This window comes from Pleurodeles waltl, chromosome 11 (genome assembly GCF_031143425.1).
Source record: "Pleurodeles waltl isolate 20211129_DDA chromosome 11, aPleWal1.hap1.20221129, whole genome shotgun sequence".
NCBI classification, from domain to species: Eukaryota; Metazoa; Chordata; class Amphibia; order Caudata; family Salamandridae; genus Pleurodeles; species Pleurodeles waltl.
Genome location: NC_090450.1, coordinates 176626494 through 176639598, shown reverse-complemented (window position 1 = coordinate 176639598; position 13105 = coordinate 176626494). Strand labels below are relative to the sequence as shown.

At 39.3% G+C, this 13105-nt stretch overlaps 1 protein-coding gene across 1 annotated transcript in view; it reads right to left on the bottom strand.

Moving 5' to 3' along the window:
- LOC138265562 (ceruloplasmin-like) overlaps window positions 1–13105 on the bottom strand; it is a 267602-nt gene that overhangs the window by 36234 nt on the left and 218263 nt on the right. The window contains exons 16-17 of the mRNA XM_069213378.1: window positions 7337–7553; window positions 2475–2614 (exon numbers count right to left, since the gene is read on the bottom strand). Of these exons, the coding sequence (XP_069069479.1) occupies window positions 2475–2614; window positions 7337–7553 (357 nt within the window). The remainder of the gene's footprint in view (window positions 1–2474; window positions 2615–7336; window positions 7554–13105) is intronic.

Here is a 13105-nt window from a genome sequence, read left to right as displayed (position 1 = left end):
AACAGTAATATAATTTTGATATTACTAGACATGTATCACATATTTTTCTTTTATGAAGGCCTCTCTGTCTTTGGCATTCTACCAAAGGTGTTAGGGATTCTTCTCGGAATCCTGCTTACCTGCTAGGACTACGTTGTTTGATTTGCGGGTGCTCAGCTACAGTTTACATAAAGTCTGCTTTGTCACTCCCCCATGGTTAAACAATCTGGTCTCCTACAGTTTTCTTAGTACGTACATTGTAATATATGACCGGACCTCGACCACAGATCCCTTGTTAGGATTACCATTGATCAGTCACGTCAGGATTACTCAGATGTGTGTTAGGAGAGATTGGGAAATCTTTGTTCCTTTGTCAGGTGCACCCAAATGAGTAGTAAAGAGCAGCTAAGAAATAAACAGGAATGAGTTTGTTTGAAAGTCTACCAAGATGTTAAGCAAGTTAGTGGATGAAAATTATTGAGGCTCTTTATCCTTAGTTATGTCTATCCAGATGAGAAGGACATGACAGGTGATAATTAGTCGGGCGAGAAATGACATGGTGCCTGAGAGTTACTGAGGTCTACATTTGGTTGCCATTGCCATTCAAATGAGAAATAATGGGCAGCTAAAAATGACCAGGGCCTCAGATCCCTAATCTGGTTCACCCAAATGAGAAAGAAAGAGCCAATGATAATTTCTCAGGTCTCAGATCCTAGTGAGGTTCACCCAAGATGTTAAAAAAAGAGGCCCGCTGAATATTACTCGGGCCTGTGTTTGCTTGTCATGTCCACCTGGACATGACTAAATGAGCAGCTGAGTTTTACTAAGGCCTTAAGTCCCTAGTCAGGTCCACCTAGCTGAGAAATGAGGGTTTGGCTGTGAAATACTCAAATTTCAGCTTGTTTAACAGGTATCCTAAGAATTGTCTGAAGGGTTAGGCGGAACCACAGATCTCTGGCCAACATTACCAATAGCTTAAGCATCTGAGAACCACTACGGCAACGGTTGGATAGGCCAACCAAAGTGAAAAATAGGGGGTGGCAGATACTCAGACCTCTGTTCGCCTTTTAGATCCATCAATAAGGGAAATGCAACAACAGCTGAAAATTACTAATTCATTAGTTTGTGTGTCACCCAATTTTGAGTTGTCAGTCTTTAAAAACCCTTTCTTTCTTTGAGACTGTCAATCTTGGATTGCGGCATTGAGATCCTATGTTTAGCCGAATTATAAATTAGGAACGGGGAGCAGAGCCACTTATCATAGCAGGGTGGTAGCAGACAGGCCACCATGAAGGTTCTTAGCCGAATGGCTATGTTTACTCCATATGGTGCGCTTTAGTGAAACACTGCCTGGCCTGATGAATGGGTTGTAACCAATAACAAGCTTATCTTTCCACCAGATAATGCGAATGCTCCAATAATATTCTGGGGAAGCCTTGGGATGTCTGTGTAAATCTGCAGAAGTTGAAGGGTGGGAGTTCTGCACCTAAGTTACAGAATATAAAATAGGGAATATTACTCTGAGGGATGTAGATGTGGATTTTAGAATTTCATAGGCATGCATCTCTATTAGAGTTTCCTTCTCTGCAATCCACATTTTGTTTGCCCTGGAAAACCCTGTTGCTGATGTGGCTGGAATCGTAAGAATCTTGAGATGTGTCTGTATTCAAATACTTAAACTGTTACAATTCCTTACCCTAGGCTTTATGGAAGTTAGAAATTCCATGACTGGATATCCACATTTTGTCCAAGTTAGATAACTCACATGCACATTGTGTACAATTTAATGACAGCAACAAACTATAAAGAGATTTTGACCATAGCTTTAAGTTTGCTAATTAGAATTCTCAGATGTGGAACTTACATGGGCACCTTACAGGCACCACTGGCATTTCATTCAGAAAATAATTAGCTTCCTTAGAAGGGTTATCTAGTTCATGCTTTATAATAAGTATTTCAAAATTTGTTCAAAATCATATATTTTTAAAACTCTGTCCACTTTAACAGTGCCTAACGCCCTTTACATATAATTACTGAAGTCTGCAATTAGCATGCTGTAGCTAGGAACCAGATCCCTCTTTCACGTATGACCTGCTGTGTATTGAAATTGCAAGTATAAAGAGTCCGCCTTACCCTTTTCATCTTGTGGTGGCCATACTCTTCTGCCCACAAATAGTGCTTTTTTGTACCATGATCTAGGATACCACATGTGGTGTTTGAAAAGGGACTTTTGTGAAACCGAGACAAATAATATGCTGATGTTGCTTATAATGCTGATATGAAAATGGCACCTGCTTGTGAATACATCTGGGGTTCTTCACTAAATTTTAAGTGAACCTCTCATTTTTGTAGGGGTATAAAACACATATGACACATTTGTATAAATTAAGCCAACTATTTTAAATCTTTTATATCACATGCTATAAAACAGAAAGTTGATATTGTGAAAGGTTTTGAATAAATATAATTAAAACATTTAAATGTGGAACATTTACCTTATACTCAAAACTATGTGCATGGAAATGCACTGTGTGCAAGTCAACCTCGTTCCCCAGTCCAATGAGATGCCAGTTCACCACATCTCCAACATACATGTTAAGGCCATGCAAATTTCCATAGACTCTTCCGTTGATACCTAGAAAAAGAGACGTGTGTTATGAGAAATTAAATATTTTATTCGCCAGAGTTGACATTCAGTTTTGTCGTGTTGCCAGATTGTCGTCCCTCACCAAAAGTATTAGTCAAACTGGATTGCTGTAAATATCGTGAAATGTCTTGTTTTCAAACAAGCAACAAGTGAATAACTGTGATTCCACAAATGCACATTTTTAGCATTCCTAGAATGTTCTTCTGTTCTGCAAATGAGTTGTGAAATTAAGCTTATGCAAATACAGTCATGATAGTTAAACATCTCTGCTTGACAGTATCATTGTTCCACTTATCAACTTCTTGACAATTCTGGTATTACACAAAAGGGCCTTAGACACTCCAGCAGTCAGTATGTAATTAACTTCTGAACTGGAATGGTGCGAAGAATAACAAGTTGAAATGGGAGAAGATGAAAGCCAACTTTCCACCTCTTTGTTCATAGACAGATTTACGTGTTGCTGTCCCTCTGTAGAGCCATTTTACCAACTTCTTTAATATTTTTAGTCTTAAAATAATTTATTACTCAATTGATTGGGGTAAAAGATGCTGACATATCAGATTTTGTCATCATAACCAAGCTAACTTTACATTATTTGCACCAGTAGACCTTTACAATTTCCTTATCATTGCAGCATCTCTTTTCCTAGTGCAGTATGCAGAGATTGCACAGTCTCCATTAAAAACATTTTTCTAGGCTCAAACCACCCTGGTTTCTGCCCTCAGCCTTCAACGTGGAGGTTCTTGCCTTCTGTTTTCACCCTTTCGGCCCATCTTCAACCTGCTTTTCTCACTGTTAGTGGTCATAAATCAGTTCACTGACGAATTAGCCATCAATGAGGGCCTGACAAGTCAGCTCATCTGTAAAGTGTCCATTTCGTAACAATTGCAGCAACACACATGGATCACTCTAAGCACCCTACTTCTCACTCACTGTGGCAGAGGAAATGAGCCCAGAAATGCTCCACACACCATAGGTAGTGTCCAAATAAAGTGCAATGAAACAGTCTCCACAATCAGATCTTTCCATCAGCTCTTTGACAGAAATAGCCAATGACGATTGCTTTGACAGTCATATGATCATGACAAGCTGGCAATCTGTAATGTTTGCAGTAACATACTTAGCGCACTGCAGCCACTGGTGTCCCCTTCACTCACCAGTGACAGGGGAAATTAGTCCACAAATGTAAAAAAAGTCAATGCAGGTAGGGTTCAGACAGAGTGCTCTGTGCCACTCTCTACCTCAGTGTTGGCTCATGAGCAGAAACAGCTGGAGATGAGGCCTTGGATGGTCAGCTGATCACGCACAACAAGGGACCAAGGAAGACACATGGCCTGCTCCAGCGCCTCATAATTACTCACGGGGGGCTGAGGAAATCATTCTTTAAATGTGGAAAATCACCACAAGTAGGGTTTAGATAAAGTGTACAATGCAAATCTCCATCCTCGGATCTCGACATCAGCTTGGCCACAGAAATAACTGCTGACGAGGAACTGGACTGCCTTCATCAGGTCGAGCATCCAACTGTAGCAGCTCACATGGCACACTCCAGCCCGTCCTCACTCACCAGGCACAAATCAAATGAGTCCACAAATGTGCAATATTACTGCAGGTAGGGTCCATACAAAGTGTAGTATACCAATCTCTCAAAATGCTGAAGAATGCTAGAATTTAACGGTACAGAAAGGCCTCCTATTATTTAAGGTTCTTCAATCCCTCATATAGGAGGGAGGGAAAAAAAGACAAATGACCGTTTTTGTTACTGGGAGAGTACTATGTTCACAGGGCAACTAGAGAGTTACAAATCATTGGTTTAATACTGATACCGTATAGCCATACCAATGGGAGCTCGCTTCCCGTACTCATATGATATGGAAGCACGGGTAGAACAAACTAACCGTACATGCAATTTCAAATAAAATACAAGAGACAGTGCCCGGTATTTCTGCCCATGATTCTGGAAACCATTCAAACCCATGAAATGAATTCATTTTGCATTCCAGTAATGAATAGATGAATTATGTGGCAAGCAAGAATCTATTCATGACTGGTTAAGAAGCCATGGTATACAAATAGACAGACTAATACTCTATCAAAAATTGTGACATGGAATTTGCCGTCTTATAGTAACTTCTTTAAAACGTGTATCAAAGTGCTGAGAGCAATTTTTATCTCCTGTGTGCTAAAATATTACTCACAACTAAATACTCCAATTTTTGATGCTTTGGGGCAATTTAGAAAGACATGAAAAAATACTGTACATCTTCAAAGATGCCTGGGTGAATAACTCCTGACTTCTATGTAGGAGACGCTCCAGTACATGAAAATAATGTCACACAAAACCATTTGGATTGTTGGTGTCCTGGAACCACTTGGCTGTGCACCATGCTTTGTAAAGGTATTTAATTGCTTGAATGAATAAGCGAAACCTCGGATCCACCCAAACCGGGATTATGGGAATAGCTCTTCTGATGTGAGATAAGAACATTCATAATATTAATGTTAAGAGACGGCTCAAGGGATCTTATTGTGCCTAAAAACTAAAATGACAGAACATATGAACTAAAGAAACCAGAATACGTGGGGCATTCGTTTTGGAGTGGCCCTTGATAAACAATGCATTCATGTTTGAGCGTGCTGCCTCACTTCAAGAATCAATAGGAGAAGGGCTGGCATGATCCTTGGGCCATATTTAGAAGTAAAACAATATAGTATCTCTCTCTTTAGAATGAATCAAGTACTTGCATGTAAATATTGCAATTAGTGACTCAGACCAAAAAAGTATAGATATATTTTATGGAAACCCCTAAACAAATAGAAAGATTTTCGAAGAACAACTTCTTGAACCTTTAAAATGTCCTATTAGATTCCAACTCGGACCGCGTCCATATGTAGGCTGACAGATCTACATAATCATTTGGGACCTGACTTGTTATAAACAATAAATCCAGCAGCCACCAACACTAAAGGTCTCCTTTTGGACTTGTATTTGTAATGATCCCAACTTGGTTTATTGGACAGCTCTAGCACAGGATATGATTTCATCTCAACTTTGAATAACACTTAGATGGCTTTTTCAGATGTTATGAGGACAGCATGATTTGCTATTTCAGTTTGCACGTAACCTCGGTAGCCTTCTTCCCATTTGGTTTAACTATCGAATACTCGAATACTGCATATCTAATGAAGCCGCACCACTAAACCAAACCCAAGGGAAGATAAACAAGCTATTTCGAATTTCAGATTATAATTTTTTTTAATTGAGACCAAGTCAAAACAATGCTCCGATGTAGAATATAATAGATACAATAGATATGAAAACGTTAGGGAATACTTGCCGGGGGACAATTAAAATGACAACAAAAGATATTATGATTCAGGAGTGCAAGACGCAGCTTTACAAGTTCTTTAACATAATAAGATTAGATGTAAAATTTATAAAACTGAAAAATAGAAGACTGGTTATAAATAGCATAACATGGACCGACCCCGTCTGTGTATAAACTGCTGGGAAACTCGTGTTTTGGATTATTCCACAATACATAAGAATAAACGAAGCTGTCTGCGATCAAAATTTAATTTTACATTTTTACCTGCATCTTTTACACTCAAATGTTAATGCTTCAGCTGCTCACGAAGTGGCGGCAGAAGCCAGTAAACCAAACGTAGATCAACCTAGGTGGACCCTTGCTTGAAAGAAGTCAAGATAATCCCTAAAAGGTTTGTGTAATTGCAGACCGATTTCTAAGGCTCCAGTTTTATATAAATTATTGGATAAAGCAGCTACCTCAGTCAGAATTAGTTAATGTATTCAGTGGTCCCAAAAATTCGGAAAAGGCTAGTCTGGCAAAGAACCTTCTCCCTCATGTAGAAGAACAGAGGTGGTCAGTCGCTGAGTGCTCCATACCCTTTTGTAGGACTCCTTGACGTTAATGAGTAAAATCCCTCAACAGCAACTCTAGGAAAAAATGTGCCTTATGTTTTCCCATTTACAGAAAGAAAGCTATTTATGCTGTTCTTTCAAGAGTAAGTTTTGAAGTAACTTTTTCTACTGGGCAAATGAGCTTCAGAGGTTTGTAGGGGAGGAATCTCTCTGAGTGGAAAGGACATTCATTCTCTTTGGTATAGGGTAGAGAAAATACACTTTACAGCCCAGCTAAAATATCAAGCCATGTCTGTACTCAAGGAAAACTCCAAAAGAAGGGGAGAGGCCTAGTAAACGTGTACCACAAGCTACAGGTAAAACAATACCTCAGGATTCCTTTATAACCCAATTCCTAAATTAAACAATAGGCATGAAGGGGCTAAGGAAATTACAGTCTCACTGGTGGTTTGTAGTGCTCTGACTGGGACAAACACAAGAATAGAGAAGATAGCCACTGAACCAACTGCATTGAAGTGAGATAGCCAACAAATCCAACCAATCAAGAGCAAGGGGCTAACTGAAACCGAAAGTAATGGACTTTAAACAATAGATCTTACTAACAAACAGCTAAAGGTGTGTGTTGCAAATGCCTAAAATGGGACATACTTCAAATAGGTGGCTCTTAAAGCAAATGAGGCAACTGAGTTCTAAAACTATATATTTAAGTATTTGTATATCAGAACTAAAAGGGTTATATCCTTCGGAAACCGGTACATAATGCCCCATGTGATATGAACTTGAGAAGTGTGTGCACATCAATATATGTTTTCAATGAGGATATTTACCGTGCATTTTGTTGCTTTCTTGAAATTCCTCATCTTCTTTGTTCACAAGTTCCGGATTGGCCGAAAAGGTCTGTATATTTTCATCCAAATACCAGGAGTTATTTTCATCAAAAATCATAAATAGTAGCGCAAAGTGGTTTACCTTGCATTTTCCAAAAAAGTTCGATAAGCGCTTTCTACAGACAACAAGGGGGCCCACTAGTCCACTGTAAGTGTCCTGAAAAGAGAAATCATTATTGATAGTAAACACTGAGTAATTTATTATGTTTTCTCCTCATCGGACTGACAAACCTTAATGAAAACAAGCATTGACAGAGACAATAGGTCTGGTCTTGTTTTTTGTTTTTATTGCAAACATATACTAAAAAAAGCGAAAACATTTTTTGTTTTAATGCTTAACACAGGAAAATAATATTCTAATTGACACAATGAACAGATACTATTGGCTTTGAAATACTTTAACCTGGAAACATAACTTAAACACAAATAATGACTACAAAAAAAATAAAAAGATAAAGAACTGGACGATAAAGGCATTGGCAAAGTAAAGTACTCTTCACCATTCCTACCTCTCTGTGCCCTTCCTTTGAGGCAGATGTGCACTTGTAATCAGGGAAAGTAGCCGTCACTCCCAGTGCAACAGAACAAAATTGCTGAAGTGGGCTGACTGCCTCATTTTAAAGGCTTTAATGGGCAGCAGAAAAATGTGAGTGACCTTTGAACAGACGAATGGAGGAAGACGTCTACCCCAAATCCTCTCTTTATATATTTTTCTTTAATTTGTTTGTAATTCAGTACATGAGGCTGCCAGTGCATTTAAACTGTCTATGGGACAGATCGACAAAATGCTGTAAGTATCATCCATTAGTTAAATAATTTATGATACATGTACATTTGACATCCCTGCTGTTCTCTGTCCTTGCTTCTTGGGTTCTGCACTCTTACACTTTCTGGGTGGTGAAAATTTGCGCTTGGCAAGTGCCATAAGTAGTTGATTAGATAAATACACTGTACACTATTCTCGTTCTTTAGGTTGCAGCCACTTTGTTCCAGCTAGTGCTGTCAAAGCAAGAAGTCTGCCCAAGCTTCCAGGTAGGTCTACCCACTATCAGCATAGACGTAGATTCAACGTTGCCTAAACCTGACCGTGTCCTGTAGTTACTGGACAAAAATGTTAAACAACATTTGAAAGCCCTAGGAATGAGAGTATGTTGCATCTTTCCAACACAAACACACCTGCTTGTGCTCTTGATAGAGTGGTCAGCGAACTAATGCACTGACTGCAGGATTCTGTGTTTGGCCCAGTGCTTAATCTATATAAAAAAAGAAAACAAATATGTGTTTGTGTCGAAGATTTCCACTGATTTCTAAAGATGGAATGGCCAGATGTATTTATGACAGTTTCTGCTAAGGAGAGTAGCCCACTCAAGGGCTTAGCTACCACTGGTGCAGTGATACCAGGATCCAGACCAAAGCGAGGGCCCATTGATCCCTCATAATTGTTGTAGTTACTACCCCAACCGCAGTCAAAGGAGCCATTTCCCTTGCTTGCACAAGGAATAATGGCATCCTTGCTATGCTACGGAGCCCACCCTGCCTTGAGTGTCCACATTCACTTTATTTTAAGAGTCGGCGGGTTTTAAATTCCGAGGCCTGGAATTTGGAGGCACTTTTTGTTAATCTTTCAAGCTGTGATGGGGGTGCAAGTGGGAGCCATGCACAGTCAAGTCTGGAGGAGCAGTCTGAGATTCTATTACACAGTGCAGGAAAAACTGTTTCACTCCCAGCCTTCAAAGTCTAACACTTCAGCTCTGCTCACAACACAAATTGTAATCTAACTGGGCAGGCTGCAGCCGGAGCGGAGCTGATACACTAGACAACATAGGTGGTGGATCCATCCATTGTTCATGCTCTTTGTAATGTCTGATTGAAGACCAGATGCTATAAAATGAGACCTAGTTCTAAGCAAAAAGTGCTGGCATTATCCACAAAGCAACCAAGAGCAAAAATTGAAAGGGGTGGGGGAAATATTGGGTTCCGCCAGCGTAATTGGTGTAATTTTGTCAACACAGCATTACTCTTGTAATGTGGAATTGCGGCCAATTTCCACTGATTGCCGTGTGTCCGAATTTTTTGTCGCGCGTCCCTCCAGGACGGTAAGTTGGCAAGCAAGACTTGGCTTCTCCTCTTGCAAATTTCCAGTGGCTAAGACGACATCCAGTGGGATTTTTTTGTTGCAGGCAGCCACAACCATTTGTAGTCAAAAGGCTGCTGCTCGAGTAAAAAGTGTTCTTGAGCAGCAGCAAAGTGAACTCGAGTAGCTGCACCCTCTGATACCGCGTGGTGCCAGTGGCACAGTTTTTTTCAGTGTGGAACGCACTCCAGATGACATATCACAGTGTGAGCAGTGCAACATGCTTATTTCCATCCGCTGACGGAACTCTGCGGAGCATTTATGTAACTCTGCAGAGTTCCGACCACCCCTACAAATTGTAATTTTATTTGTATTTATATAGTGCTTACTACCCCTGTTGAGGTGTTGAAGCATTTTTTGGTGAGTAGCACGCTACTCTGAGACCCAAAAGGATTAGTGGTGTATCAGCATAGGGAAATATGAGTGTAGTATTAGTAAAGGGAAATATGAGTTAATTTGAGCCATGGACATGTGAGTCTGTCAGTTGGATTGAATAGAATAACGGAGGGATGGAAGAGGGAAGAATCCAGAAAGTGTTATTTGGGAGATCATAGTAGTAAGATGATGTTTGGGATGAGTAAAGGAGAGATGTGGGAGGGAAGAGTCTGTAGAAAGGGATTAGGGAGATCATAGTAGTAAAATGAGGTTGGGGTGAGTCAAAGGAGAGACACATGAGGGAGAATTTGGTAGTGTTGTTTGGGAGGTCACAGTGGTAAACTAAGGTTTGGGGTGAGTCAGAGAGTGGAGATAGCAGATAGATTCAGAGAGGTATAAGGTGGTATTTCTCTTCTCTTGTACAGTACAACTTATATAATATATAGCTACATGACTACATAGAAAGGGAATATATGTATAAGGAAGATAATATATAGAGATTTAAATTTGTATTGTATAAACACAGACTTCCTAGTGTTGCAGTATTTGAAGGTAATTTATTTGTGTACTTTTTATAACATTATTTTCTATCTTTTCTTAAATATTTCAATAGTGAAATGCACACAGGGATATGCAGTACATTACTGTTTGAGTATGGTGGTTATGTAGGATAGAGCCAACACTTGAGTAGTTCTGGAGATAAGATATGCTTAAACCTTTTCAACTCACACAAGACATATGTGCTATGGGTCCTGCCCATAACTTAGTACTGTACAAAGGTGATCGAGACTACTTGCAACATTGTGAAGCACATTAAATTATTTCTGAACACCTTACATTTTGCTGTTGCAGTAATAACATGTGAAACAATAGACATCAATGATTGATTGCAAGATATCAGGAAATTTCTCAGAGATCTTCCTTACCAGGTTCAATGAAAAATCAAGATAAGGTCTTAATCACATCAACTGAGGATGCTCAAGATTTCACTTTGCATTAGGGGAGGCTAACCTTACAAGAGATTTAAACAGTTGCCACCGTATTATTGTTGCTGACTCGATCTTGTTAAGGCAATGTACTTTGTAGTTTGCAAATCTGCCAAGATAGGTATATTTCCTTTTGTTTCAGAAAATTAATTGTGTCATGAGAGGTATATTTCAGTCTCCAAGTCTTCTCTACATCGTAGCATTTCTGCTCCCAATTTTAAATCAGCAGTTTAGCATTTACATTTTTCATACTTGCATTCATTGCAGGAAGAAATGTATGGTTCTAATTCATTAAGGGCTGTAAAGATATTTATATGATTTTTTTCCTGATTTTTTCACTTGGCCATCAACCATATCAGTACTGCCCAAAAGCAAACTGTGGCATCAAAACGTTTGCACAGCTGCCCAGGAGTGACCACTATTGAATGACAGGCCTTAATTATTTGGGATGGTTTTATGCTCTACTCCTTCAAAATAGATTCCAAAGTTCTCAAACCGAATAAAGAAATGTTTAAAAGTAATAACACTGGCGGAGTGATTTTTGTATAATTCCTAATGTATGACACATTAGCTCATATAACCCCGTTCTTTAAATTATATTTTGATATTTCAGTTGGCAATGCTTGGACTAGATTATCATTCACGTCATCTGCTCATACATTCGATTAGCCACCAATTTGATCCCTTGGACACAGGTTTTGATACCACCAGGTCCACTCATCCTTTTGATGTTGATATCATCAAAGAGCTGTTATCTGATTGTAGAAACACCTTGAGGTGAATGTTCAATTTATGAATACACATTTATGATACAATATAGAATAATGCTGGAAACCCATGGGGTTCAACTAGAGCCACAATCTCATCTATCTAAAAATGTAATCTTGCTGCACAGGGTGTCCAGAACTCTTGAAAGATTGATACTACCAAGGGTACTAGCCTGTGTGATAAAACATAGCTACAAGGTCACCATCAGCCAAGTCCCTCTTATCTCAAAGCTGTCATTATACCTGTAATTCGCAGTAGTTGATCAATAAGCATACATGTATTGGTGTGTATGGCATTCATATATTCTAACTCTTTAAAAGAGAAGACCTTTTTAATGATAGGTCAGAAATCGGAAGGATTGTTCATAATTAGACCTCTGTTTTTTTTTATATACATAATATTTCTTTGTAGACCCTTCCTAAATGAAGAAAGGATATTACAGTGCAAATTCTCCCCTTTCAATTTAGATCTTTGCGGGGATCCACTTTTTCTTCTTTATTTTGTAGCCCAAAGTTTTTTTGATAACTTATCATTACATGGTATATTGATATTTCAAAGTTACTTCCTTATTCCCTTTAGGAAAGTGCCACATCTCCTGGCCAAGGAAACCACTTAGATCCTGGGAATTCCAACAAGAGGGAATACCATCAAATGTTGGTTAGATTGGAAAAAAAGGACTGGCTGATATTTATGTAAGTTACCCAAAAGAAGGAGTGAGGAATTTAGGTACAGAGTTGCCTGCAAGTGACATCATTTATGTTGGGTGGTACCCTTCACCAAAGGGAGGAAGAGAAGAATACTGGCCCATAGGTTAGCCCTTCAGTATGGGAATCATGGCTATCAATAGAAATTCTACAGGAAAGTAGTATTTCAGGGAGTCAGACAGCATGGCAGAAAGGCATGTGGCAAGTGATTCTGCGAATGACAAGAGAGATGTGAGTCAATTGTTGTGTACATAGATTTGAAAGCCATCAAGGTGAGCCACCATCAAGGATAAAAAAAGTAACATCCAAGCTGAGAACCAGAAGCTAACAGCCATGGGACCTTTAACTCTGCTTCACGGCTGGCAGGGAGTCGACAAGCTTCTCTGGAAGTACCACTTAGGCTAATACTGCTGTTTTGTCATCCATAATTATTCACAGCTAGGCTGAAAACAGAAATAAGGATACCACTCTTCTCTTTATCACCTCCTTCCCCAGTTGCTGCATCTTAGCCTCCATGTCACAGTCATCAAACTAAGGTTAGGGAACATGAGGAGCCAGTTAATCTGATTAAACAATTCCTTCTTCGCTTCGTTAGTTCCCAGAAGTGCTTTCAGTTGTTGACTTTGCTCTAAGCCACAAAGTCCATAACAGTATTTTCGAAATCTTGCAGAACCTCATTGCTTCCCACATCTTCAGTTTAACCTCAAGGAGAACCTTGTATGTAGGAAAGTATCCATCTGAG